We start from the raw sequence: 26,361 nt of genomic DNA, 5'->3' as shown, positions 1-26,361 counted from the left end.
CACCACCTTTCTCTGAAACGTCAGTGAAATATCATCGAGACCTCATCTTGTCTTGGGCTACCAGGACTGGTACAGAAAACCCCTCAGCGTACCACCCACCCAGCCGTTGAAGTGCTTACACCGGTTTCTCAAGATATGCCAGAGTGCTCCTGGTCTAATAATATGACACTCCAGAAGGTGCTGAACCATTTAGCCTTGGGCTAGGCATCTGGGACAATCTCAAGAATTTTTCAGAGTGGCTGCTTTTATCGAGAGAAATCCTAAACCCGGCACTCCGCGTTGTCAAGTAATAACTTAGAGACGTCATTCAGGAATCAAGTTATTAAAGTAGTCAACTAAAATCCTAAGGCACATGAAACTGAAATTTATCCCGGACAATCGCTATAGAAAAAAGTAGTCATTTAAAACCATTAAGTTTATCCTGGTTTCTATAGCGTGAAACGGACAATAGCAGTTACTTGCTATCATTTGGATAGGACGATAGTCGTCTCATCATAAGGTAGCTTCTTCCAGATCAAACACACAACTAACCAATCACTGCTGGGTGGACGAGGTGGTGGTGGAGCGGAAAGGCAGGGGGGGGGGTGGTTAGAAAAAATCTCGACTGTACCCAGGATCGATTTCGGTCCTTTTGCGTATGAAACGAGTGTTCTACCAATTGAGCTATCGATCAATCGCTAACGATTTATTCATTTTATAAGTCGAATATTTTAATATACAATGAACTATCATGGTCTCTAAACAAAATAATATGTTAAACCCACAACTCTTAAGACCGAATATTTCGTTCTTGAAGTGCCGGGAAATTTGTCCCGAATTCGTGACCTTTTAAGATTGTCTTTTAAATAACAGCCGCTCTAGTTTGGTTTGGATATAGATTATATTAAATATAATATATATATATATATTTATTATATATAATATATATTGCTTATACCCCATTGGTTTTCTAAATCGTGTTCTTTCAAAGAACAGGGGTTCTAATCCTATTTATAGCTTATTATTTATATTATCCTCCACATTGAAAAAAAAAATTAAGCACAATGTTACAAGTCATTTTCAAAGTAATAAGTTCAATCAATAAACAATTGGAAAGAAAATTAAATACATTTAGAATGAAAAAGAATCATTATGTTGGCATGAAATTACTAAAGTCATAATAACATGGCGCTTAAAAATGGGACCTCACCCTTCCAACGAAATAAGATGACTTGCAAGTCTTGTTATGTTTTATTTGGCAGAATAAAAATAGTTCCTTTACTTAACAAGAAAACAAGATTTCTATTTACTGTTCATTTTCATTTTAGTAGCTTTTTGGCATCACCTACTGTTTGGAGACGATTGGTCACATATGCAGTTAAATGGGGCCTTTTTTTGGCCTGCAGAGACTGCATGAATTGGGTTTTACAATCCCTTCATTAAGGAATGTCCATTTATTTTTCCCCATCCCCAGCCATATCAATAGCATTGTCGTTTGTTAAAAGAGAGGTGAGACCAGGGCAATACACTGATGTCAACATATTATTGCTCTATATATAAGACAACAATTTTGCAACCCGTAAATAAGTCAGTGTGCCATTGGCATTTAAAGTCAATGGCATAAGACTCTCTCTCTCTCTCTCTCTCTCTCTCTCTCTCTCTCTCTCTCTCTCTCTCTCTCTCTCTCTCTCTCTCTCTCTCTCTCTCTCTCTCTCTCTCTCTCTCTCTCTCTTCTCTTCTCTTTTCTTCTCTCTCTCACTCTCCTTTCTGCAGTCAGTAGAATGACTCAGAATGCAAGCTTCTTTGGTGGTCTTTCATACTTCATAATATAAAATTCTACAAACACACGCTTCCAACTAAAAGATCACAATATTAATCCAATGCATATTGTTGCAATCATAATAGCACATACTTCTCCCCTCGAGATCTGAATTTTAACATAAGGCTCAGTACATTTGTCAACGTTATAATGTGTCTACTACTATTTTCCAGTTCTGAGAAAAAATGGTCCTAATTTTTAGTCCAGTTTTCTCATTTCTGCCATAGAAATAACGTATAAACTGCAAGGCCATTTTCCAAATAAACTTAGGAGGGTTTTCTTTACCGACAGCAATGTTTTCAAACCAATTATGAACTTCCGTAGCTTCCGCTTCCACTCCGCTCTTGTCAATATCATTCTTTTCTCGTCTCGCGTGACATTCGTTTTTTTATTCTTCTAATCATATGATTTGCACTGTTAGTCTTTACATCGTTATTTTTATTGCAAACAGACGTCTCTCTTATAGAAACTATTATGATATTTTGGGGTGTTTATAATGACTTGACCGCGGTAGACTTTAATTCTTTTATCTTTTAATCCGGCAATTTATCAAACTGCCTGTCATTATTACTTTATCAACTTGTATATTTATCTTTCGTGTTTGCCTCTCTGTTTATTCATCTTTTTATCTATCTGATTTAATCTATATTGAGTGGCGCTCAATGGCGACGCTTGGTTTTTCATTGCTCTGTTGTTCATCAGTAAAAGTTTGTATTTTTGTGTTATTATCTGCCATCGTTTTTGTATATGGACTTATTATTTGTAATTGGAATACAGGTATGACTATATTTAAATATTTCTATTTGTGGTACCTATTTCAATAATGTGTAGAGCATGAAAAGTTACAACGAAGTGAACAATGTTGTTGTGTTCGAAATAAAAACAATATGGCGACCGTCGTCTACACAAAAAACGAATTGCTTGATATTGGACAAACAACAATCAAAACAAATGATCGAAAAGGTTTTATTGTTTCAATCAAGAAAAGAAAAAGAGGAAAACGTGGAGGCGTCAAGCAAAGAATTCGAAGAACTGGTAAAGTACCACTACCTATGATTATACTTTCAAACGTTCGATCTATCAGAAACAAAGCGGACAATATTAGCGCGTTGTGTAAATTTGATCCTGATTATGAAAACTCAAGCATACTGTGTTTTACAGAGTCATGGCTTTCAGACTTAGATACAGATAAAAGTGTAGAATTGGAAAATTTCATAATACATAGGCGTGACAGAGATAGCTCAATGACAGGAAAACAAAAAGGTGGTGGTATTTGTGTGTATGTCAACAAAAACTGGTGCAAAAGCTGTCGAACTACACGTTCATTATGTGAAAAGGACATCGAGCTCATTTCCCTCTCTCTTAGACCCCACTATTTACCTCGGGAATTCCCACTTATTTATGTCATTGCTGTGTACGTCCCTCCTGATGCGAATGCTAACACAGCTTTACGGGTAATTGAGGAGGAATCATTTAATTTTTTAAGAAAACATCCTGATGCCCCCGTAATAATTCTTGGTGATTTCAATCACTGCCCTCCTATAAATTCTTTTTATCAACACGTCTCTGTTCCTACCAGACGAGATAAAACCCTGGATCTGTGCTATACAAATATTAAAAATTCATACAGAAGCGTTCAAAAAGTAAAAATAGGAAATTCAGATCACAATAGTGTGTTGTTGATTCCAACCTACAAAACTAAATTAAGACAACATAAAGCGATTGTGAAAGAAACTCGTCTTTGGTCAACAGAAAATATAAACAAACTCCAAGGTTGTTTTGACTGCACAATATGGGATGAACTCATGTCTGATAACATGTCACTGGACGAATGGGTTGATGTTGTCACGTCTTATATTCATTTCTGTTGTGATTTGTGTGTGGACACTAAAAGGATTAAAATATTTAACAACAACAAACCTTGGGTCAACAAACGAGTTAAGTTATTTATAAATATGAAGAAAATCGCTCATATGAGTGGGGACAAAAACAAGCAGCACGAGGCAGAAAAACAATTAAAGAGGGTAATTTATGAAGAAAAACGTAAATATAAAGATAAAATGGAAACAAACCTTAAAAATTCAAATGCATCGCAGGCGTGGAGGATGATTAAAGAAATGGGTGGCGTTAACAACAAAAAGACAGATTTTAACAATGACACACATATGAATATCGAGGAATTAAATAAGTTTTACTGTCGATTCGACACCATTGACAACGTACTTTCAAAAATTAATATCATAACAAAAAATACGTCTCCTCCGCCAGAAATCGAAGAAGAGGCGGTCATCAATGTTCTTAAATTATGTAAAAAGAAAAAAGCACCAGGTCCAGATGGACTTAGTGGGGAACTCATTTCAAACTGTAACAACCAACTAGCTGTCCCTTTCTTGCCTATTTTCCAACGTTCAATAGATGAACAGAAAATCCCAATTATATGGAAAACATCGACTATAATTCCAGTACCCAAAAAGAATCCACCAACTCAGCTGAATGATTATAGACCTGTTGCTTTAACATCAATTATTATGAAATGTCTGGAAAAAATTCTGAAAAGAGAGCTGTTGCAATTTATATATGACCAACACATACTTGATCCATATCAGTTTGCCTACCAACAAAATCTTAGTGTGGAAGACGCACTCCTCACAGTGATGCATTCAATATCAAATCACTTGGATGTTTCACCCGCCAACTACTGCCGAATCCTATACGTCGATTTTTCGTCTGCCTTTAATGCCATGAAAACCAACATATTAATCAGTAAACTGCATGCTCTAAACCTTCCCCATTACCTCATCAACTGGTATAACAACTTTCTCATCGATCGCCTCCAACATGTCAGAGTAGGCTCAAATATATCATCAGTAAAAACTCTTTCAAACGGATGCCCACAAGGGTGTGTAAGCTCACCTCTACTTTACATCCTCTATACAAACGATTGTGTGGCTAGCTTTGATAACTGCCAACTCATCAAGTATGCTGATGACACCGCAATACTCGGCCTGCTCAATGATTCCGTCTCCGAATTTAAATACACTGAGCAAGTTAGTAAATTCAGCAAATGGTGTGCCGATAACTGTCTAGAGCTCAATGTAACAAAAACAAAGGAACAACTGTTTGATCACAGAAAAATAGGAAAAAGAGCAAGACACATAACAAAAATTAACAATCAGGCGGTTGAAACTGTTGAAACGTTTAAATACCTTGGTGTAATTATAGATAACAGTCTAAGATTTGAATCGCACACCAACAATGTCATCAAAAAATGTAACCAGCGCTTGTATATACTCAGAAAATTAAGGTCTTTCAATGTGAACAGAAAGACCATGATACAAATCTACAAGTCATTAATATTGAGTATCGTTTCGTTTGGCATCACAACGTGGTATGGAAGCTGTGGAACAAAAGAAAAATCCAAACTACATAGAACCCTCAGAGAGGCTTCAAAAATAATTAACACAGACCTTAGAAGCCTTGACACAACTTATATTAATGCAGTTGAGAAGAAATCTTTTAACATTATCAACGAAAAGAGGCATCCGCTGAACGAAAAATTCCAACTTCTGCGCTCCGGAAGACGGTATCTAGAAGCAAAATGTCGGACAAATCGACATAAGACAACCTTCATTCCAACCGCCATAAAATTAATTAACAAATCTTCTGTGGAAAAATGAGACAACCAATGAAAATAACGAGAAGCAGTGTCGTGAATCATCATCATCGACATTGCCGCCGTCGTTATCATCATCATCATCATCATCATCATCATCATCATCATCATCATCATCATCATCATCATCATCATTATCGTAGTCATCATCATCATCATCATCATCATCATCATCATCATCATCATCATCATCATCATCATCATCACAATTATTGCCATCTTCTTCTTAATATAAGACACTATATTTATAATATGGTTATCTGCTGTCCCAGCAAATATATCGTATCGTTCTATCTGTCTGTGTGTGTGTCTGTGTGTATGTATATATGTATGTATGTATGTATGTATGTATGTATGTATGTATGTATGTATGAATGTAGGCATGCATATACGATGATATGCTGGTTTGTATGTATGTCTGCATGTATGTATGTATGTATGTATGTATATGTGTTTGTATGTACGCTCATTTCTTTTGTATACATGTGTAGAAACAATGTGCAAGCGTGTATGTTCGTGTATGGCTGTGTCTGTATTTGTAAATGTGTTGATGTTCATACCATGAACCAAACTGAGCATTGTTTACCTCACATGAATTGCCTTTAATTTGGACAATAAAGATTATTATTATTATTATTATTATTATTATTATTATTATTATTATATATAGCCATCGAACAACGTATATCGGGTGCAAGAACAAAACGTGGAAAAGTTTAAAAGTCTGTAGCCGCCTGAATATATAAGGTGCAAATCTGTCATTTTAGGGTAATCAAACCCCACAATTGAAAATCTTATAACATATTTTTTTTTTCAAGAGAAGTACCCTAGGCGTCTATATTAAAAATGTCAACACTACGATTGCATTAATAAACGCAGGGTATATTTCATTTGCAACAAAATTCTCAAATTTTGATGTCATCTGTAGATCTCCAATTTTACCTTAAGACTATGTCGTGAAACCTTTTCTCCGTGATCCTATTGATTTTCTTATATCTTGAGTATTGACAATTCAATCCCATGCATTTAGAAATGACTTTTTGATTACTGTTTATGTGCAAAATGTTGCTCGGCTCTTATAGACCATGTTGGACATCATTGATCAAATGCTGTGGTCCGCCTGATTCAAGCGTAGCCATCGTTATCTTATAGCATGACACTAGAACCCACTAATAGTTTGATGCCATTTTTTTTAGGTTTGTGTTATGTCGTTAGTTGTGCTCAAGGGAACAAGTGATCCCATTGGTTTAACTATTGAATACAACTAACAATTTGTTTTCTATTATGGCCAAAGACTTGTCTTTTGACGTCATTTTTTGATCAGCGTCAGGCTGTAAGTAAACAATGGACACGATTCAAGCCAGTACTCATTGGGCAGGGGCCATTTATCTTTAGAATTAAACCAAATGTGATTTCTACTTTGTATTGAATCTGTAAGAAGAAAAATTAAACAACTTTTCCAGTCATTAATTCCGATCGACCCATTAACTTTGAACAAGTCGGTACAACTTTTTAAAATAGTCATACTACACTACTAAAAAAAACAAGGCGGAAATTTGGAAACTTTTGATATTGGGATCTTTATACGATTTTGGTATAACATGCATGGTTTCTTGACTAATAAATTATATTTAATTAAACTTGGCAGGGATTAACTTAAGATATTGTTCTTGTTGTTTTCACAATTTTGAATAATCTAAAATTCTGATTCGTATTGAAACAGCGTCATACACTTTTCCCTTTATTTTTCTCGCGCCCAATAATATTATTATAACTGTCATAATATATGCCTATATTCATAGGGTTTAGCCAAGGATCTTCAGGGTACTCAATCATCTCTACCTATATCTTCTTTTATGTCTCTATCTATCTATCTACTATCTATCAATCTATCTGACAATCTAGCTGTCTGTGTTACAATACGCTTCAACAGTCATGTCGTCACTTCCCTCGTAATGACGCATGGTAACATAGTAACTGGCTCTAAACAATCGGAACAATGGCGGACGCCCTTATGAAATATTTCTCCGACGATCATAAAAATGTATCCAGAGGAGAAAAACATTATAAATATGATCATGTTTTGACTTTTATACATTCTGATCACAAGACATATGAAAAGTTCTAGCCAGCATGAAGAATAAAAAGTACCGATTTCCTTTGTTTAGAACCACGATGGCCGCCGTTGCTGAGCGACGTGACATCAGACTATTGAATCTAATTGCAGGTCGATATTCCTAATCAATACCATAGCATCTTATTTCTATCTATCAATTAATCATTATCTCCTAATATCTCTTAATTTCTCTTTTTTCACACATATTATATACACACTCACTCACATACCCCTTCTCTCTCTCTCTCTCTCTCTCTCTCTCTCTCTCTCTTGCTGTGTGTGTGAGAGAGAGGGAGAGGGAGAGAGAGAGAGAGAGTTGTGTGTGTGTGTGTGTGTGTGTGTCACATGCACACTCCTCTCTCTCTCTCTCTCTCTCTCTCTCTCTCTATATTATATATATATATATATATATATATATATATATATATATATATATCAATCAATCAATCTATCTATCTATCTATCTATCTATCTATCTATCTATCTATCTATCTATCTATCTATCTATCTATCTATCTATCTATCTATCTATCTATCTATCTATCTATCTATCTGTCTGTCTATCTCTCCGTGCTTCCATCACATGAATACACATAGTCTCCTCCTTTCTCTTTATATGTCTATCCATCTCTTTGCGAGTGTCGTTCACTTATCTTTGTCTCAAATTTACTGTGTTCTGCAATCGTTCCGACCACAAATATACTTCACAACCTTTCATGTTCCACACAGATTTTATATCCCCCCCCCCCCCCCCCCCCCCCCTCTTCCCACCCATATTCTCATTACACGCTTAAACCGGGTATTTATGACCTTGTTCGTTTTTACATCACTTTTACCTTTAGTGGCGGGGAACTTGCAAGCCTAAAATCCCAACATGTAACCCATCGTGCCCAAACGGTATGTCGGGATGATTTCGATGACGAAAATTTAATTTTATAGCCAGGTATTGGAGTGGTGGGTGGCGTCGACTGCAACGCGGAGTTGTCGTGCCAGTAAGGTCGTGGGTTCGAGCCCCCATCGCCGCAAAATTGTTATTCTCTATTGTCGTCCGGCACTTTTCTATTCACTTTATTTTCTGTTATTGCCAGATAGTGATGCATTGAGTTTTTATAAAATACTCATAACATCCACCGGCAAGATACAACGTTCCAAGACACAAATCTATGTGTAACCTTAAAGGCTTATAGTCTGATTGATAAAATTTAGTGAGAATTATTCATAAAACTGGCTAAAAACAATAACAAAGACCTGAGTGACTTTAATTTCGTTATAATTATTAATATTCTGAGAATCGTGCTAAAATTATTCGTTTTATAAAGGTGGATGAATATTATAGAAATTCTTAAGGAGTTGAAACAAAAAGTAAATTATCATATCTAAGATCATTTTGATTTTAAATCCGCATTGGTTTACTAGTAATAATACAGTGGAGTCCGCATAAGGCCAACGCACTTAAAGTCAACTTCTGCTTTAAGTCAACAGCTCGTCTTGTAGATCCCAATATTTACTGTTCTTTATCTCAGCGTGCTCCTCATTGGTAATAGATAAAGTCAAACTTGTTGTATGTCACCCAATCTTTTTGGTCTGCCAGTGTTGAGTTTTTTAGGATTTCACTGCAACGGATGAAGTGGTGAGGTGGTGGATCACAGAGGATATGTAATGATTATAATAATGATGATGATGATGATATAATGATAATAATAATAATAATAATAATAATAATAATAATAATGATAATGTAATAATAATATTAATATAATAATAATAATAAATAATAATAATAATAATAATAATAATAATAATAATAATAATAATAATGACAATAATAATAATAATAATAATAATAATAATAATAATAATAATAAATAATAATAATAATAATAATAATAATAATAATAAATAATAACAATAATATTAATAATGATGATGATAATAATAATAACAATACTAATAATAATAATAATAATGATAATAATAATAATAATAATAAATAATAATAAATAATAATAATAATAATAATAATAATAATAATAAAATATAATAATAATAATAATAATAATAATAATAATAATAATAATACTAATAATAATGATAATGACAATAATAATAATAATAATAATAATAATAATAATAATAATAATAATGACAATAATAATATAATAATAATAATAATAATAATAATAATAATAATAATAATAATAATAATGATAATAGTAATAATAACAATACTACTAATAATAATAATGATGATAATAATAAAATAATAATAATAATAATAATAATAATAATAATAATAATAATAATATAATGATAATAATAATAATAATAATAATAATAATAATAATAATAATAATAATAATAATAATAAAATAATAATAATAATAATAATAATAATAATAATAATAATAATAATAATAATAATAATACGTCATGTCACGTGTTGCTGTTGTAAAGCGCTTTGAGCACGTTTAATGGATATTGCGTTATATAAAAGATCAAGATTATTTTTTTAATTCCACCAAAAAGATAAAGAAAGTTGTGTATGAAGCAATGCCAGACAAAGCAGAAAGAAAAATACATGAAAAAAAAAATCCCAAAATTAGCAGACCGCCTCGACAGGGACAGGACACAAAAATATTGATCAAAATTAAGGAAAATAGTTGCAATGAGGTAAATACAGTTGAGTAACGGACCTTACCGTAGCCACCGCTAACTTATAGATAGAATGCGCTTGGCCAAGGAGTTCACAACATTGCCATCCGGAAGTATAACGGACCAACACACAAACTCGGTGTAACCATGAACTTTTATAGTCTGGTTAATACAGTTTAGTGAGAACAACTCACAAACGCGGATGGCAAAAACAATAACAAAGGCCTGAGTGACGTCATCTGCATACTATCTATAGCCTCACACTAAAACCCTCTCAGACTTATAGTTTGACGTCATTCTTTTAGGTTTGTGTAGCTTCTGGTCGTTAGTAGAGCCCAAGAAAACAAGTTATTTCATTGGTTGAACTATTGAATACAACTCACGATCTGTTTTCTGTTGTGGTCAAAGACTTGTCTCTTGACATCATTTTTTGCTCAGTGTCAGGCTATTGATAGTATGCAGATGACGTACCTCAGGCCTTTGTTATTGTTTTTGCTATCCGCGTTTGTGAGTTGTTCTCACTAAATTGTATTAACAAGACTATAAAAGTTCATGGTTACACAGAGTTTGTGTGTTGGTCCGTTATACTTCCGGATGGCAATGTTGTGAACTCCTTGGCCAAGCGCATTCTATCTATAAGTTTAAGATGGTTACTACCTTACACACACTATCCCGCTTAACTCGCGTATGAATTTTTACCCGACTCGTTAAGTCATTACAAGATCCGTACTCTAAAATCTAAAAGTATCAGCACGTATTAAAATTGTTGACAAGAAAACTCGCCCTTCAAACATTGATCGATCAAAATGACCTCCACCTTGTCAAAGACGTTCAAACCTGGGACTTCACATAGGACTTCATTGAATTTCTGGGTTTGAGGGTTATTCACAAGAAAAGCGTCATTTTAATCGATCGATATTTGAAGGACGAGTCTTCTGGTCAAAATTTTATACGATTTTTTTTGTAAAGAGTAAGCTAACAGATCAGAGGTTATAAGAACTTTTTTACTTGCAACTTATATCATATTAACAAAAAAAAAAAAGCTGGTACCATCTGGCAAACTTTGATAATGTAAATGTTGCTGTTCGAAGCTAGAAGAAATAAATAACAATGTGAAATTGAAGGTAAGCTTCAATTTAATGTACGAAAACATATGAATTTTTTTTTCGTTTTCGTACATTAAATTGAAGCTTACATTCAATTTCACATTGTTATTTATTTCTTGCAAGATTAGGAAATTATTGCAACATTGTGAAGATCATTGACCGTTTTGAAAGCTATCAACTGTGTCAAATGTGATCCATCAACCTCAAACCGATATTATGTCTGGGCGAAACCGCTGTCAAACAGGGTTTTTAAAGACGAAATGAGCTTTTAAATGGAGCTTTCTATAAAGCGCAATATCCACTAAATATGCTCAAACGCTTTATAAGGGATCCCTAGCCAACACCAACGCTTAACATAAAGAACGAGACATGACACCTCTTAGGCGATATTATAAAAAAAAATTTCGGACATAGACGGCATTGTTAAAGGCCAGGTACTCATTTTACACCCGAGTACGGTGAGAGAATGTGAGTAAAGAGTCTTTTCCAAGGACTCAACTATGCGCCGAGCGAGGCTCAAACCCAGGACTTTCCGATCCGAAAGCGAGTGTCATACCACAAGACCACATAGCCGCACAAACAGGGATTTTAAAGACGAAATGATCAGAAGAGTGAGATGATAGTTTTGTCTTTGACATAAACTATTTCCATTGCCCTCAATAAAACACTATGAATATAACCTAAGTTTCTTATTAAAATATTTCACTTTAAATTAAATTTTGTGCATCTCAAACATATCGATGTAATTCTGTTTAGACACAAGTAGGCACAAAATGCGCCATGATTGTATAAAATTCGGGTTATATATGTATATTTATATATATATATATATATATATATATATATATATATATATATATATATATATATATATATATAATATTTTGTATCACTTCATCAATTTCTCCAATACTTTTTTTTAGGTACTCTCACTTTTAACCCACCCTTTTACACAAAATACATCTCTATACTCTCAGTGACAATAAAACAAGATGGCCACCACATGTGGTCGTGTGGGGGTCTTCTAACGCCACGTGGGACTCGTTTAGAAACCGATGTGCGACCCTCTGATATTTTGATGCGAGCAAATTCTAATGTCGCTCCTGTATGAAACCCGCATGGGAAAATTGGTCCTTGCGGCCCCGTGTTTAGTCACAATGGGACTCACGTGCGATTCTGAGCTGGTTCGAATTTGTAGAGTTTTTGAGCCTCTTTTTTTTTCTTCTTCTTTTCTTTTTTCTTCTTATTAGTCGTTTGATTTCATTAATCCTCTCCTTACCCACTATAGGAAAAACTGTCACATTCTTTACGATACAACTAATGTTATTCTTATTAAAATTTCTCTTGTACATCATACAATTTAAATAAAATGAACAGTGTTTTGAAGAGCATGCTTAGCTAAAAAAAAAAATATGTATCGCAAGAGTTTACTGCTGTTGTGTTTGAGTGATAAAAAATATATTTTTGTGTTAGTAGGGTGTGAAGTTTTGGGGAAAATCCTGAAAATGCCTGGTAAGGAAAGAGTTAAGATATGATATGATAGAAACGGATATGGTGAAATAATGGGATGGATGGATAAAGCAGTATCTGTATTGATAGTTCATAATATTATGTTTAAAGATAGAGGGGAAAGGTGGGAAAAGTTGGTGGAAGGTAGATCTTGATTTTTATAATAATATTCCATACAATTTTTGTCAAAACAACAAAGGTGTTTGAAAAACTAGGCATCAAAGCAGATGTGAAATACAAAATCTCACACATTGAAAGTGTTCCGCCTGACTTTATAAACGGGCGTACGTTACACCGTCGTTTATAGTCATATTTACATTTAGAAATTTTTAATATGATTTTTTTAGGATACGCAGAAAAAAAGGGATCTAATGCTGATACGTCCTTGTTTTTTTTTTCCTTTATTATAATATTCTGAATATTATGTGGTTGGCATTTCTTTCCATCAAATATTACCCCGTATTATATTCTTTGATATTTTTTTTTTTTTTTTCGGAGAAGAATTGGGTGTTATGATTCGATTGCTGACCGAAATTGTGAAGTGATTGACCTTTAATTTAAAGTGACCCTAGGCTGCTAGAAGCTGTGGACTGTAAAAAGTAATAAACAAAAACTAAATGAATATAACAGCTTAAAAAAAAAAAGAACAAAATACCAGTAATGGAACGTTTCGGGCTCAAAACCCTTCTTCAGCCAACAACAACAACAACAAAAAAAAAAACAATAAAAACATAAATGCATTACTAAAAAAAACTAGGACGACGTCAGAGAAATATTGTTTTTCCGTGTTTGGTTGTTCTTGTTTTGTTTTGTTTTTGTTTTTTTTCGTTTTTTTTTCTTGTGTTTTTTTTTTATGACCTCTAATTTAGATCTGTATAATACTTGCACCCGTCAAAAAATCGTATAAATGATGTATTTGTTTTTGCATGTTTCTATCATGTAGAAACACAAATACTAACAAAATACCAAAATGACAAGTGGTATTAAATAAGCGCTCTATCCTAAAGGTCGCAAGCAATTGCTATTGTCCGTTCCACGCTATAGAAACCAGGATATGGGTCCATGAGTCTCATGCCTATGAAGGAGTACTTGAAAAAAGTAGTCTTACAAGCTTCACAACTGCTTCAAGATACAGCAACCAGTTTAGTATTCATGACACACAGAAAGATCCGATGGTTTATTATACTACTCGCAAGCTCGTTGTGTTATTGGGCACGTTAAAAATAACTCGTTTAAGAAGTACAAAGAGATGAAAGGATCTTATATTCTACCCCTCAATTGATTCCTATTTGGTCATCTTTGAATAAAAGACATGTTCAATAACACTTAAATAATACTTTTTTAAAATAGCCACAAGACATAATAGCTGCACAAAATTAAATAAATAAATAAATAAACATCTTTATTTCTTTTCTCTTTCACTAGGTATGCGAGGCCAGTCCAACCAATCATACGCAACACAGATGTCATGTGACCTCAAGTCTTCCTATTACTATGGCAACACTGGTGTATCGGCAATGCATACACCAGCCCCATTCTTTGAGAAATGTTGAAGTCTCATCAATGCATTAAACATTGACAGAGTACATTAAAAAAAAAAAACAAAAAAAACATTGAGCTCTACCCGTTTAGTTCAAATATCTACCGTTTAAGAGGATTCTCAACTTGTCAAAAATTCTTAAAGTTGACACTTCTTTGAAGACTTTGGGTTATGGACTTTTTGAAAGGTTAATAATTGTCATCTAAATAGATCGACGGGTTTTTAAAAAATGTGTTTTGTCACTATACGACAGAATGCTGAGTACTTTGTAAAAAAAAAAATCGTAAAAATTTTGGGCAGATAACTCGTCTTAAAAATATTTATCGATTAAAATTACCCTCATCCTGGAAAAAAAAAAATCTAAAACTTGGGACTTCACAAGTCCCAGGTTTAAACGTTGTTTGTTTTTTTTTTTTTTTTCGTTATTTTTTTTTTGTTGGATTTTTTTTTTTTGGGGGGGGGGGGGTTGTTTTGTTTTGTTTTGTTTGTTTGTTTGTTTTTTTTTTTGTCAATATGAGGGTCTTTTTAATTGATCGATATTTGGAGGGCGATTTGACTGTCAAAAATGTTTAAATACGTCTTTTTTTTCATAGTACAACAAAGTGGTGTTAATGTTTTTTTATGAAAGGCCAGTTAGTTGTGTTATATTATTGTGTATGTGATGCAAAGATAATGGACGAAAATCAAAGACACAGTACGCTTCTTCTGATGTGTTTCATATACAAATATTTCCATCAACGTAGTGATTCGTGACTGTAAGATACAGTAATTCTCACTCTGAATCTAATGTGCCTTATGGATGATTCTTACCCTGTAACTCGAGAGGGATCGGAATTAAAATGGAGTGTCAAATCTTCACAAGTCATATATATTATTAGCGACAAAAACAGCTCATGAACATTGTCCGATTTAATGAATATCTGTGCTTGCATAATTTTCTGCATTGCTGGTTTACACATCATGATATGATCATCATCATAAACCATCATCATCATCATCATCATCATCATCATCATCATCATCATCATCATCATCATCATCATCATCGTCGTCGTCGTCATCATCATCATCATCATCACCATCATCATCACCATCCCATCATCATCATCATCATCCATCATCATCATCATCATCATCATCATCATCATTATCATCAGCATCATTATCATCATCATCATCATCATCATCATCATCATCATCATCATCATCATCTACATCATCATCATCATTATCATCAGCATCATCATCATCATCATCACCATCATCATCATCATCATTATCATCATCATCATCATTATCATCAGCATCATTATCATCATCATCATCATCATCATCATCATCATTATCATCATCATCATCATCATCATCATAAGCAACAGCAGCAGCATCAACATCATAACAGCAGCATCATTAGCAGCAACATCTCATCATTGTTATCACTAGATTCAATAGCGGCATTAACTCCATTGCATTATCTAATTTGGTGCCCCAACATAAATACATATCACTCTTAAAAAGTTACTTAACTTACGATAGTGATTTAGTTACGTTAATTACAATTTCAATATGCAACAAAACATTTACTGCTGAACATCAATATCCCAATGAGCCTATAATATTATGACGGCACAATAACATAATAATCTTTTTTTTCTTTGTTCATTTTGGCCGAAAAAAGTAATATATTTCAAAGGACAATTCACAATAGGGAATGAGATTAGCGGAAGAGTAGCGTCCCTTGATTGGACGTCACCTTACAGAGAGAACGTCAATTTGGTTTTGAAGTGTATCAAGCCGCTTTCACTGGAAGCGAGGACGAGAGACGCATGCGCACAACCAACATGACGTTCTCTCTCTAATAACTTTTCCGCCGGTGACGTCACAGACTATGGGTGACGCTACTCTTCCGCTAATCTCATTCCCTATAAGGGTATCAAACTATAACTTTTAACTTATATCTTATCTTTCGTATACATTAAGACCTTTATTGAATATTCGAGACAAGTAGAGAACGGCCTTGCTTGGACTCTTTTCGAGGTCACGAAAGATACAGGTTTATCAGTTTAAAAAACGGTATTATGATAGCCAAATTGTTGTGGGGGGTACCTTTAAAAAAATTATTTGGCCCACGGATCCCGAGTTTATCCCGGTTTCTGTAGCGTAAAACGGACAATAGCAATTGCTTACCATATTTTGGATAGGAAGCTAGTCTATCACAAAGTACTTTCCGCCAGATCTAGCAGACTCAGCTATCCAATCACTGCTGGGTGGACATGAGGCACCGAGAAAAATAATCTCGCCTTTACCCGACAAGGATCTTGGTCCCTTTGCTTGTGAAGTTTGTGTTCAACCATCTGAGCTATTAGGACCCCCATTTACCTTCAAAGCGTAAAACGAACAACCACAATTGCTTGCTATCTTTTGGATAGGAAGCTATTCTATCACAAACTACTTTCCGACAGATCTAACAGACTCAGCTATCCCATCATTGTTGGGTGGACATGAGGCTCCGAGAAAGAAAAATCTCGCCTTTACCCGACAAGGATATTGGTCCCTTTGCTTGTGAAGTTAGTGCTGTACCAACTGAGCTTTTAGGACCCCAAGTTAACTTCAAAGCGTAAACAAAACTACACATTGTTATTATATAACCTCCCCCCCCCCTTTTTTTTTTTCTTTCCTTCTTACTTGGTTTCTGGTTTCTATTGTTAAATGACGGTAACAAATTATCATTTGCTGATTTAAACCATTAGGCTATTGGTGCTGTACTTTGGAAAAACATGTATTGGAAAAGTTTGGCCTGAAAACTCGCCCTTCAAATATCGATTGATTAAAATGACCCTCATCCTGTAAATAAAAAAAAAAGAAAAAAAAAAAACAAAGCAAAAAAACAACAAACAACTCTCAAATCGATGACTTTACGAAGTCCCAGGTTTGAAAGTATTTTCCGAGATAAGAATCATTTTAATCGATCGAAATAGTGAATGACGAGATTTCTGGGCAAAATTTTAAATAAGCGTTTTTTTTTTTCAGAGTACGGGGAAATAAACAACATATTTATTATATTATGTATTTTTGCATTTTTTTTATTGAAACATAAAATGTACCTACACTGCATCCTTTTGTGCCTATAAATAAACTACACAATTTTTTTAATATTGAAAATGTCATGGCAATTTATACTCACTATTGGTGTTTTCACAAGCGATGCCTTAAAATGTTCTATTTTTTGTTACGTATATCAATCATATCATAGAACTATTACATCAATGTCTGATATCATAGGATTATAATTTATGATTAGGTGATGATCCATTTTACTTGTACACAATATTATATTTACTGCCGTCCAAAGAAAAATATGTCTTATCTACACCTTTCATAAAACTGAAAATGTTTATATTTTAAAATAAACCTACGAACTTTTAAGTGTAGAGCTTTCATTTATGTTGATTGAACTAATTACATTATTACCATTTGTGCTAAATGCCTTTTATACTATATGGATCTGGACAGAACTGTGTAATTGAAATATACTATCTACTGTCGTACTCTGAAAAAACACGCATTAAAAATGTTTGCCAGAAAACTCACTTGTCCTTCAAATACCAATCGATTAAAATGACTCCCATATTGCCAAAAACTCTCAAAACTTGTATTCAGAAAAGTCCTATGTTTGAGAGTTTTTGGCAAGATGATGGGTCATTTAAATCGGTCGAAATTTAAAGGACAAGTTTTCTGGCTAAACTTTTTAATACGTGTTATTTTTTTTTTTTACTCAGACTATGGCAGTTTAAAATAATAATTGTTCCAGATACGTTTCTCTGTCGTTGGATGATGCTATGTTGTATATTTCAATTCAAGAGATACCAAAACGTCATTTATTACTTATCAAATTGAAATTGCTCACTTCCTGGTATTTGTTTGCCAAAAAAAAAAAAAATATGTCCATTAACCAATTAACTGCCGTCCTCTGGAAAGACATGTATTTTAAACATTTGGCCTGAAAACACGTCCTTCAAATATCGATGGATTTAAATTACCCTCATTACCTTATCAAAACTCTCAAATCTGGAACTCGCGAGGACCATGGTTTGAGAATTTTTGCCAAAACGAGGTTTCATATTTATTGGACGATGTAAACGTTGCTGCTCGAAGCTCGAAGAAACTACCACATCATCTCATTCATCTGTGGTGTTTCATTCATCCTGTTTTGTTGATAAAGGGGAAACTCGAAACGTTCATTTGATCTGTTTTTGTAATTAAATTGAAGCTTACATTCGACTTCACGTTATTATTATTTATTTATTGGACGAGTTTTCTGGCCACATTTGTCTTATCTTATAATATTATCTTAATAAAGGCTTAATATAGGAATTGTCTTTTAAATGCCTTATAAATATAATAGTTTATAATTACAGAATCTCATATAGAAAGTTCGAAGATGACGCCAATCAGGTCTTTGTTATTGTGTTTTTGCCATCCGCGTTTATGAGTAATGCTCACTCAACTGTATTAACCAGTCTATAAACGTTCATGGATACACACAGTTTTGTGTGTTGGTCCGTTACACTTCCGGGTGGCAATGTTATGAGCTTCTTAGCCAAGCGCATACTATCTATAGCTTGCATTGTATCACAACTTTGAATGTAATTAAAAATGTATACATTTGACAATGTAAAATCGAAAATAACTATCATAGAATACTGGTAATTGGAAATCGGTCATGAATACGTGTCTTTCCAGAGCATGGCCGTTAACTGTTTAATCTATCAATATTGTTTACTCTGGACATCGGCGTGCAGCAACATGTGGTTTCAAATCGAATATAATCCCAAATTGCCAATGCCTCATTGTGGTAATGGGAATATTCTCAAATCAACGCAAAGTGCAATCTATTACAGCAATGTTAAAACAAGCCCATACTTTGGTTCGGTTATCAGACCTGCGAATAAGTAAATCGGGGATGAAACTTTTATCCGTTTGCCTTTTGTAATTAAATATGTTGTATTTAAACTGGGGAGGAGTCTTATTTGGGCAGTTAAAATCATTACGGTTACTAAAAGAAAGTTATATAAGTCAGTCTGGCGAATGGCGAAGACTTGTAGCTCATGGGCGGCCTATGTAAGTAAGTAATAAGTCAGTCGGGAATTGGGTTAGTAGTCTTTCAGAATTATAAGGATCATGGAGGCAAAGTTAATCCTGATTTCTAAATCATTTCTTTTGGCATTAAACGGACAATAGCAATTGCTTGTTATCCTTTCGATAGGATGTTCGTCTATCGCAAGCTACTTTCTACCAGAACTGAAAGACAACTACCAATCACTGCCGGGTAGAGTGGTCTGAGAGTGCGGCTATGTGGTCTAGTGGTATGACACTCGCTTTCGGATCGGAAGGTCCTGGGTTCGAGCCTCGCTCGGCGCATAGTTGAGTCCTTGGAAAAGACTCTTTACTCACATTCTCTCACCGTACTCAGGTGTAAAATGAGTACCTGGCCGTTAACAGCGTTGTCTTTGTCCGAAAAATTGTAACATCGCCTAACAGGCGTCATGTCTCGTCCTACATGTTAAATGTTGCTGTTGACCAGGGACCCCTTGTAAAGCGCATTGAGCACGTTAAGTGGATATTGCGCTATATAAATGCTCAATTTTTTTTAATTTTTTTTTTTTAGAGTGAGGGGGGGGGGGTCCGAAAAAAATCGACTGCGATAAGGAACGATACTGTTTGTTTTATTAACGAGTGAGGTCTACCGCTGAGCAGTCAAGGACAAGTTTGCATTAAATTATGATTAATGTAATCAGTAATGATGTACTTCCAGACGAAATACAAGGAAAACCGTTTAAAATGTTTGTCAAAAAAAATCTTTAAATTTACTAATTGCTTTTTTTCTGGCATCGCCACCTTTAGGAATGGCTGGAAAACTACTGCACACTTTAAAAAAGAACGCCCTTTTCCATATCGTCACAAAATTATTAGTCAATTATTATATTGTATGATCAAGCACAAGAAGTGATCAGAGATTTATGTTTATAGGAAGGGCGTTTTTCTCAATTCTGATTGTTTTTTTTTTTAAATATCCATAAAGATAATGTTATTTTATTGTTATAAACATAATTCATCATTTCTTTTTCTTTTTATAAATAAAGAACTATCAAATATCTTTAATTCATTGTACCTTTTGTGTTCTTTCTTCAATACGATTTCTACATTTTTTTGTGATTTCTATTTTTGTAGATTATCATAAAATCTTGGTGAATACTATTCGGACTTAATACGGTCCATAAAGTCCTTTCCTGATTTCAAAGACTTATTCTTAAACCGTAAATATTTTCTTCTGGCTTTTACCATCTTCTAAGGAAAAGTGATACAATTTAGCAGAATCAACCTGAACCTGAACAAAGACATCATTTTTATTTTCTTTTATTTCGGAATGGCAAAAGTGTGACATAAATTTCTGAAACAAAAGCGTCAAACATAGCTCAACAAGCTTTCATAGCCCAGTTTGCAGGCCATTAAAGGAAAGCGACACTTTTTATTTTAAAAATAGGATGATCTAAATTTATGCGGGTATGTGGTCTTGGGGTATGACACTCGCTTTTGGATCGGAAGGTCCTGGGTTCGAGCTCTTATTCAGCGCAATATCCACTTAACGGGCTCAGCGCTTTACAAAGGGTCCCTAGCCAACAGCAAAATATTACATTTGAGGACGAGGCCTCTCACGCATGTAAGGCGATATTGTAATTTTTTTTCCAACAGAGAAAATGCTGTTAACGGCCAGTTACTCATTTTACACCTGAGCACGATAAGAAAATGTGAGTATAGAGTCTTTTCCAAGAATTCAACCTTGCACCGCTCAGAGCCGGACTCGAACCCATAATTTTCCGATCCGAAGGAGAGTCTCGTACCACTATGCCACATAGCCGCACGAAAAACTTGTCCGAGGACGAACAAATAATATTAATTGCCCACAAAATCGCTTTAAAACACTTAACTCTCTCCTGACCAACCATTTACCGGATTTTCCCCAAAATTTCACACCGAACCTATAAAAAAAATATATTTATTTCACTCAAACACAAAAGCTGTGAGTTCTTGCTAAACATATAATATTTCTTTCTGTTGAACGAGGTCTTCAACACGGTGTTAATAGGGATACTTTAACTATAGCAAACATTTTTGTTCAAATAATATTATGATGTGCAAAAGAAATCAGAATAAGAAAAATGTTGAGTGCATCGTAACGAATGTGACGATTTTCCTGTAGATTGTAAGGAAGGGATTTAAAGCAATTTCATTTCAACACACAGCTCATATCTTTGGAAGAGTTTGAAATTGGAGATATTATACTATAAATAGAGGCAGTGACAAAAAAGAACAAGCCAAAGTGCTGGGAAGTGAAGTAAGTGGTTAACATTGTTCTATCAGTTTGAGAGAGGCTGGGGTTGCCTGAAGCCTAGGATCGTAAAAATATTAACAAAAAAAAACTTGAACTTTTATATAGAGCAATATCCACTAAACGTGCTCAAAGCGCTTTACAAGGGGTTCCTGGCCAACAGTAACACGTAACATGTAGGACGTGCTATGTAGTAGTAGTAGGTCGAGGAGGAGGAGGAGGAGGAGGAGGAGGAGGAGGAGGAGGAGAAGGAGTTGGAGGAGATGGAATTGTTGTATTAACGATGATAATTCTGTAATAGTAGTTATAATAATGATAATAAAAATTATGATGATTATGGGGATGATGATGATGATGATGATGATGATGATGATGATGATGATTATGATGATGATGATGATGATGATGATGATGATGATGATGATGATGATGATGATGATAAACAATGATAAACAATGCTCCGCCTATATGTCTTCTTTGAAAAACTACTAATATAATATAATTGTAACTCTTTACCCCTTGACAACCAGAAAAAACTCAATTGAGATAGACAAGAAACATTTTGATGTATTTTGGTTGTAGACCAGGTGTCCTGCGAATTATACTGACCATGCCTGCAGGAGTGTCAATGTTCACAATACTCTACATAGCGCTGGCTGCCAACTGTCAAAGGCACTAGTGTCAGTAGGTCGTTGAGACAAATGCCAGTCTCGCCTTGTACGTAAATAAGTCGTCAGCAGTCATGAAACGCCTTTTTTTATTGGACTAATAATATTCGGTACTCCACACAATCATGGGAAAACAAAAAAGTTGGAAATTATTCGCTTCCCGAAGCTAAGAAATAGATAAGTGCTTGTGACTGTTATTTGGGAACAATAAATGAATTGAAATCATTTCATACCTAGATATCAGTTTAAGCTCATTAAGAGGGAAGGAAAGTAGTGACGTCATTATTTCTAGTCTTCCGGTTTCCGAACTCCTTGTGTGGTTGAGACACATGCCAGCCCCCTTGTACATAAATAAGTCGTTAGCAGTCACGAAACGCTTTTTTATTGGACTAATATGTTGTACTCCACACAATCATGGGAATATAAAAAAATTGGAAATTATTCGCTTCCCTAAGAAAGTGCTAGTGTCTGCTATTTGGGAACAATAAAGCGTATAGGCACCTGGTGCAGTAAGACGGTGATTTTGGGGATGGCTGTTTGAGACCATTGCCGGGTGTGCTGAATATCTTTCCACTAGCGGGGTTTGTATAGATAGAATGAAGTTGACGTCACTCGGGTCTTTGTTATTGTTTTTTTTTTTTTTTTTTTTTTTTTGCCATCCGCGTTTATGAGAAATTCTCACTAAACTGTATTAACCAGACTATAAACGTTCAAGGTAACGATAGTTTTGTGTGTTGGTCCGTTACACTTCCGGATGGCAATGTTGTGAGCTTCTGAGCCAAGCGCATATTATCTATATGGGTGGCGGAGATCCTATGTAAGGTCTGGCGGACTATATGAAAAAACAGTGATAATAATATGGGTGTGGGTAGTGGGAGCCAATAGCTGCTGCTGGAACAATAAATAGATTGAAAACATTTCATACCTAGAGATCATCTTTAGCTCATGAATAGGGAAGAAACGTCGTGACGTCATCCCTTCGACTCTTCCGGTTCCCTAACTCCTTGGAAGTGCGTATTTAACCAGTCATTTGTAGGACTAATAATGAATATTTAATCATAAGGTGGCATGACTATTAATTTGGTAGCAGAATGTAAAGGCATAATCTTAGGATTAGGGGACTTAAAAGAGCGAGTATGGAGGATCTTTATTGACGACCAGAATAATATTATTAGACTGAAAACAGAAAATTTGATGTCATCACTTTGAAACCAGAAAATCAATTACACGAGGTATGTATACAGCCCCCCAGGAGACTGGTTTTACACTTCCAATGAGACTGGAACCCGTTTTTTGGCATTACACTTTTGATGTCTATGGAGATAAAGATAAAGGGAATAAATCTGACTCATGAATGAAAACACAAAACAAACCCCGAAACGTCCTTTGTTTTGTGTTGTTCATTCATGAGTCAGATTTACTCCCTTTATCTTTATCTCCATTTTATTGACTAGTTTTTTATTTCTATAATAGACAAGGGCGGTGATGGAGATAATGACGTCCGCCATTGTTACGATAGTTTAGAACCAGTGGCTATGCGTCATTACGAGGGAAGTGACGTCTCGACTGTTTGCTTTCTGTTGGTATCCGTCGTCTGGTCTGTGTTATATTTCTAAGATTCTAATAAAACAAAATTAGAAATTTAATATTATGGATCCTTAACAAACTTCTCAACATACAAACATGTCTTGACAAATTTTGTTGCTACCTATTCAATGCTTTGAGAGTCTATTTAAACAATGTGATTCCAATGATGATGAGATGATGATGATGATGATGATGATGATGATGATGATGATTTTGTTGTTGTTGTTGATGATAATGATGATGATGATGATGATGATGATGATGATGATGATGATGAGACCAATTCCATACACTTCGTATTCGTAGATTTATAGTTTACAACTGCGTCCGACGTGCACTTATTTGCAGGTCTGATAACACAATTTCTAATGGGCTCATTGTTGTATTAGTAATCTCCAAAAAAATGACTTAAAGTATTGTCCATTACAACAATGTTAAACTAGGCCCATAATGGCGTTCGGATGTCAGACCTGTATATATGTTCACGTTGAATGCGTCCAATATTATTATATTTTTAGAAGGTAAGTGTTGCCATAGCTGATGGTGTGACCTTTTGTTTCACATAGTATAATAGCTTACGAATGATTCTGAATAATTCTGAAAGGGAAGATATTTCACTCAGCATTTTAAATAGATTCCCCAGAGAGTTTATCCTCAGTAACTTCTTTGAAATGACGATATTGTCACAGTAAAGGTTGTTCACAATTATCTTATTAAATTTTATTTTATTAAGAACTGAATTCATCTCACTCCAGTTATATTTCGGTAGGCTTAGATAAACTTTACCTTCTAATATTAGATCGTCTTTCCTTTTATAGCCTTCCCTCGAATTAATTTCTAATTAGTGAATACTTTTCGTTCTACATTCTGTCACGTAGCCACTTATTATAAAAGCTGATAGGTCTAACATTTGACACTCACTTTCTCTCCACAATCTATGCCGGACGGCCAGTCGCTCTATTCCTATATATATACTGGAAGATTTTTATCTTTTGGGACTTTGTAGATATTATATCTACACCATTAAGACGCCGGAGCTTTTAACTTTGATTGTATAATCTTCAAGGATCAAACCCAAGCCCGCTGTCAAAGGACTACACAATAACTTCTTACCAATTGCCTGGAAGTGGAATTTTACGAGTCCGATCCTGTTATCAGAGGAATAGATCATCCAAGCCCATCAACTGCCTGGAAACGTAAACTTATGAACCTGACATATTATCATAAGTTACGTAAAATATTCATATCTCTATTTGTAACTGCCACGATCACTGTTTATCTCTTTTAATTAAATTTCATCATTATTGTTATTTCATTGTAAACAAATCGTTAATTGTTTTTCATTTATAGTAACTAGTAAATTCTGGGGCCTCATTCTACATATATCTTTATGCATTGTCGAGTAGCTCTTTACTCACTTGAGACCATGACATTTTGGAGGGGACACCCGGGTCATTTTGGAGGGGACACATATAAAGAATTGAATTTATTTAGTTACTTATATCTATTTCATCTAACTTTAAAGTTTAAATTGTAAAACTCTTAATTGCCCCACTTGATCATATTTTAATTGAACTCCCTATTTACAGGATTAATTTTTTTTTCTTTTTCATTTCTTCATTTAAATGGAATAGCAATTTATCCATTCATTCTTTCATTCAAATTGAATAGCATTTTATTGATTCATTCCTTCATTCATTTATTCATTTATAAATTATTCATTCATTCATTGTTCATTCATTTATTTATTCATTCATTCATTCATCCATTCATTCGTTTATTCACTCATTTATCCATTATCCAGTCATTCATTCATCTATTCACTCAGTTTTTCATTCATTCATTCATTCCTTGTCCACTTTGTTATTATATCACTCATTTCATTTTGTTTTTTGCCTCATTCATGAATTGTTTTCAATATGTTTACATTCCATAACGATTCATTCACCTATCATCCAATCACTCAGTGTTGTGAACACATTTTGTAACTATTGTAAATCTTACGATATTTTATTGTTTTGTATTTCAGACATCACTGTTAAACACTCTTCAATGCCTAATTACAATTGTTGAACAACCATTGAACAAGAGAGAGGTCCCAGCCACGAACTGAGTTGGTAAATATATCCTTCATTATTCTCTTTTACATGAGTTGGGCATCACATAGTAACTATAGACAACGTGATTTGTTTTGCATAGTGATTTGTTTTAAATACATTTTTGGCATATTACTGTTACCGAAAACCACTTATATATTATGTTCTGAAAAGTGAGCCTTAAAAAAAAAAATAATAATAAAAGGAGTCTACTAGCCGTCGTGTT

The 26,361-nt window shown here is 34.3% G+C and overlaps 1 protein-coding gene across 1 annotated transcript in view; it reads left to right on the top strand.

Annotated features, from left to right (window-relative positions):
• The window catches only part of LOC144976803 (uncharacterized), a 67,712-nt gene extending 52,959 nt beyond the window's left edge, over positions 1 to 14,753 (top strand). The window contains exon 3 of the mRNA XM_078921275.1: positions 14,280 to 14,753. Coding sequence (XP_078777401.1) covers positions 14,280 to 14,407 — 128 coding nt within the window. The 3' untranslated portion in view covers positions 14,408 to 14,753. The remainder of the gene's footprint in view (positions 1 to 14,279) is intronic.
• Positions 14,754 to 26,361: the final 11,608 nt, after the last annotated feature.

The sequence above is a fragment of the Berghia stephanieae genome, chromosome 7 (assembly GCF_034508935.2).
Source record: "Berghia stephanieae isolate SIO BIC M18660-M18661 chromosome 7, UCSD_Bste_1.3, whole genome shotgun sequence".
NCBI lineage: Eukaryota > Metazoa > Mollusca > Gastropoda > Nudibranchia > Aeolidiidae > Berghia > Berghia stephanieae.
Note: the sequence above shows the minus strand (reverse complement) of the source record. Positions and strands in the feature narration are given on the sequence as shown.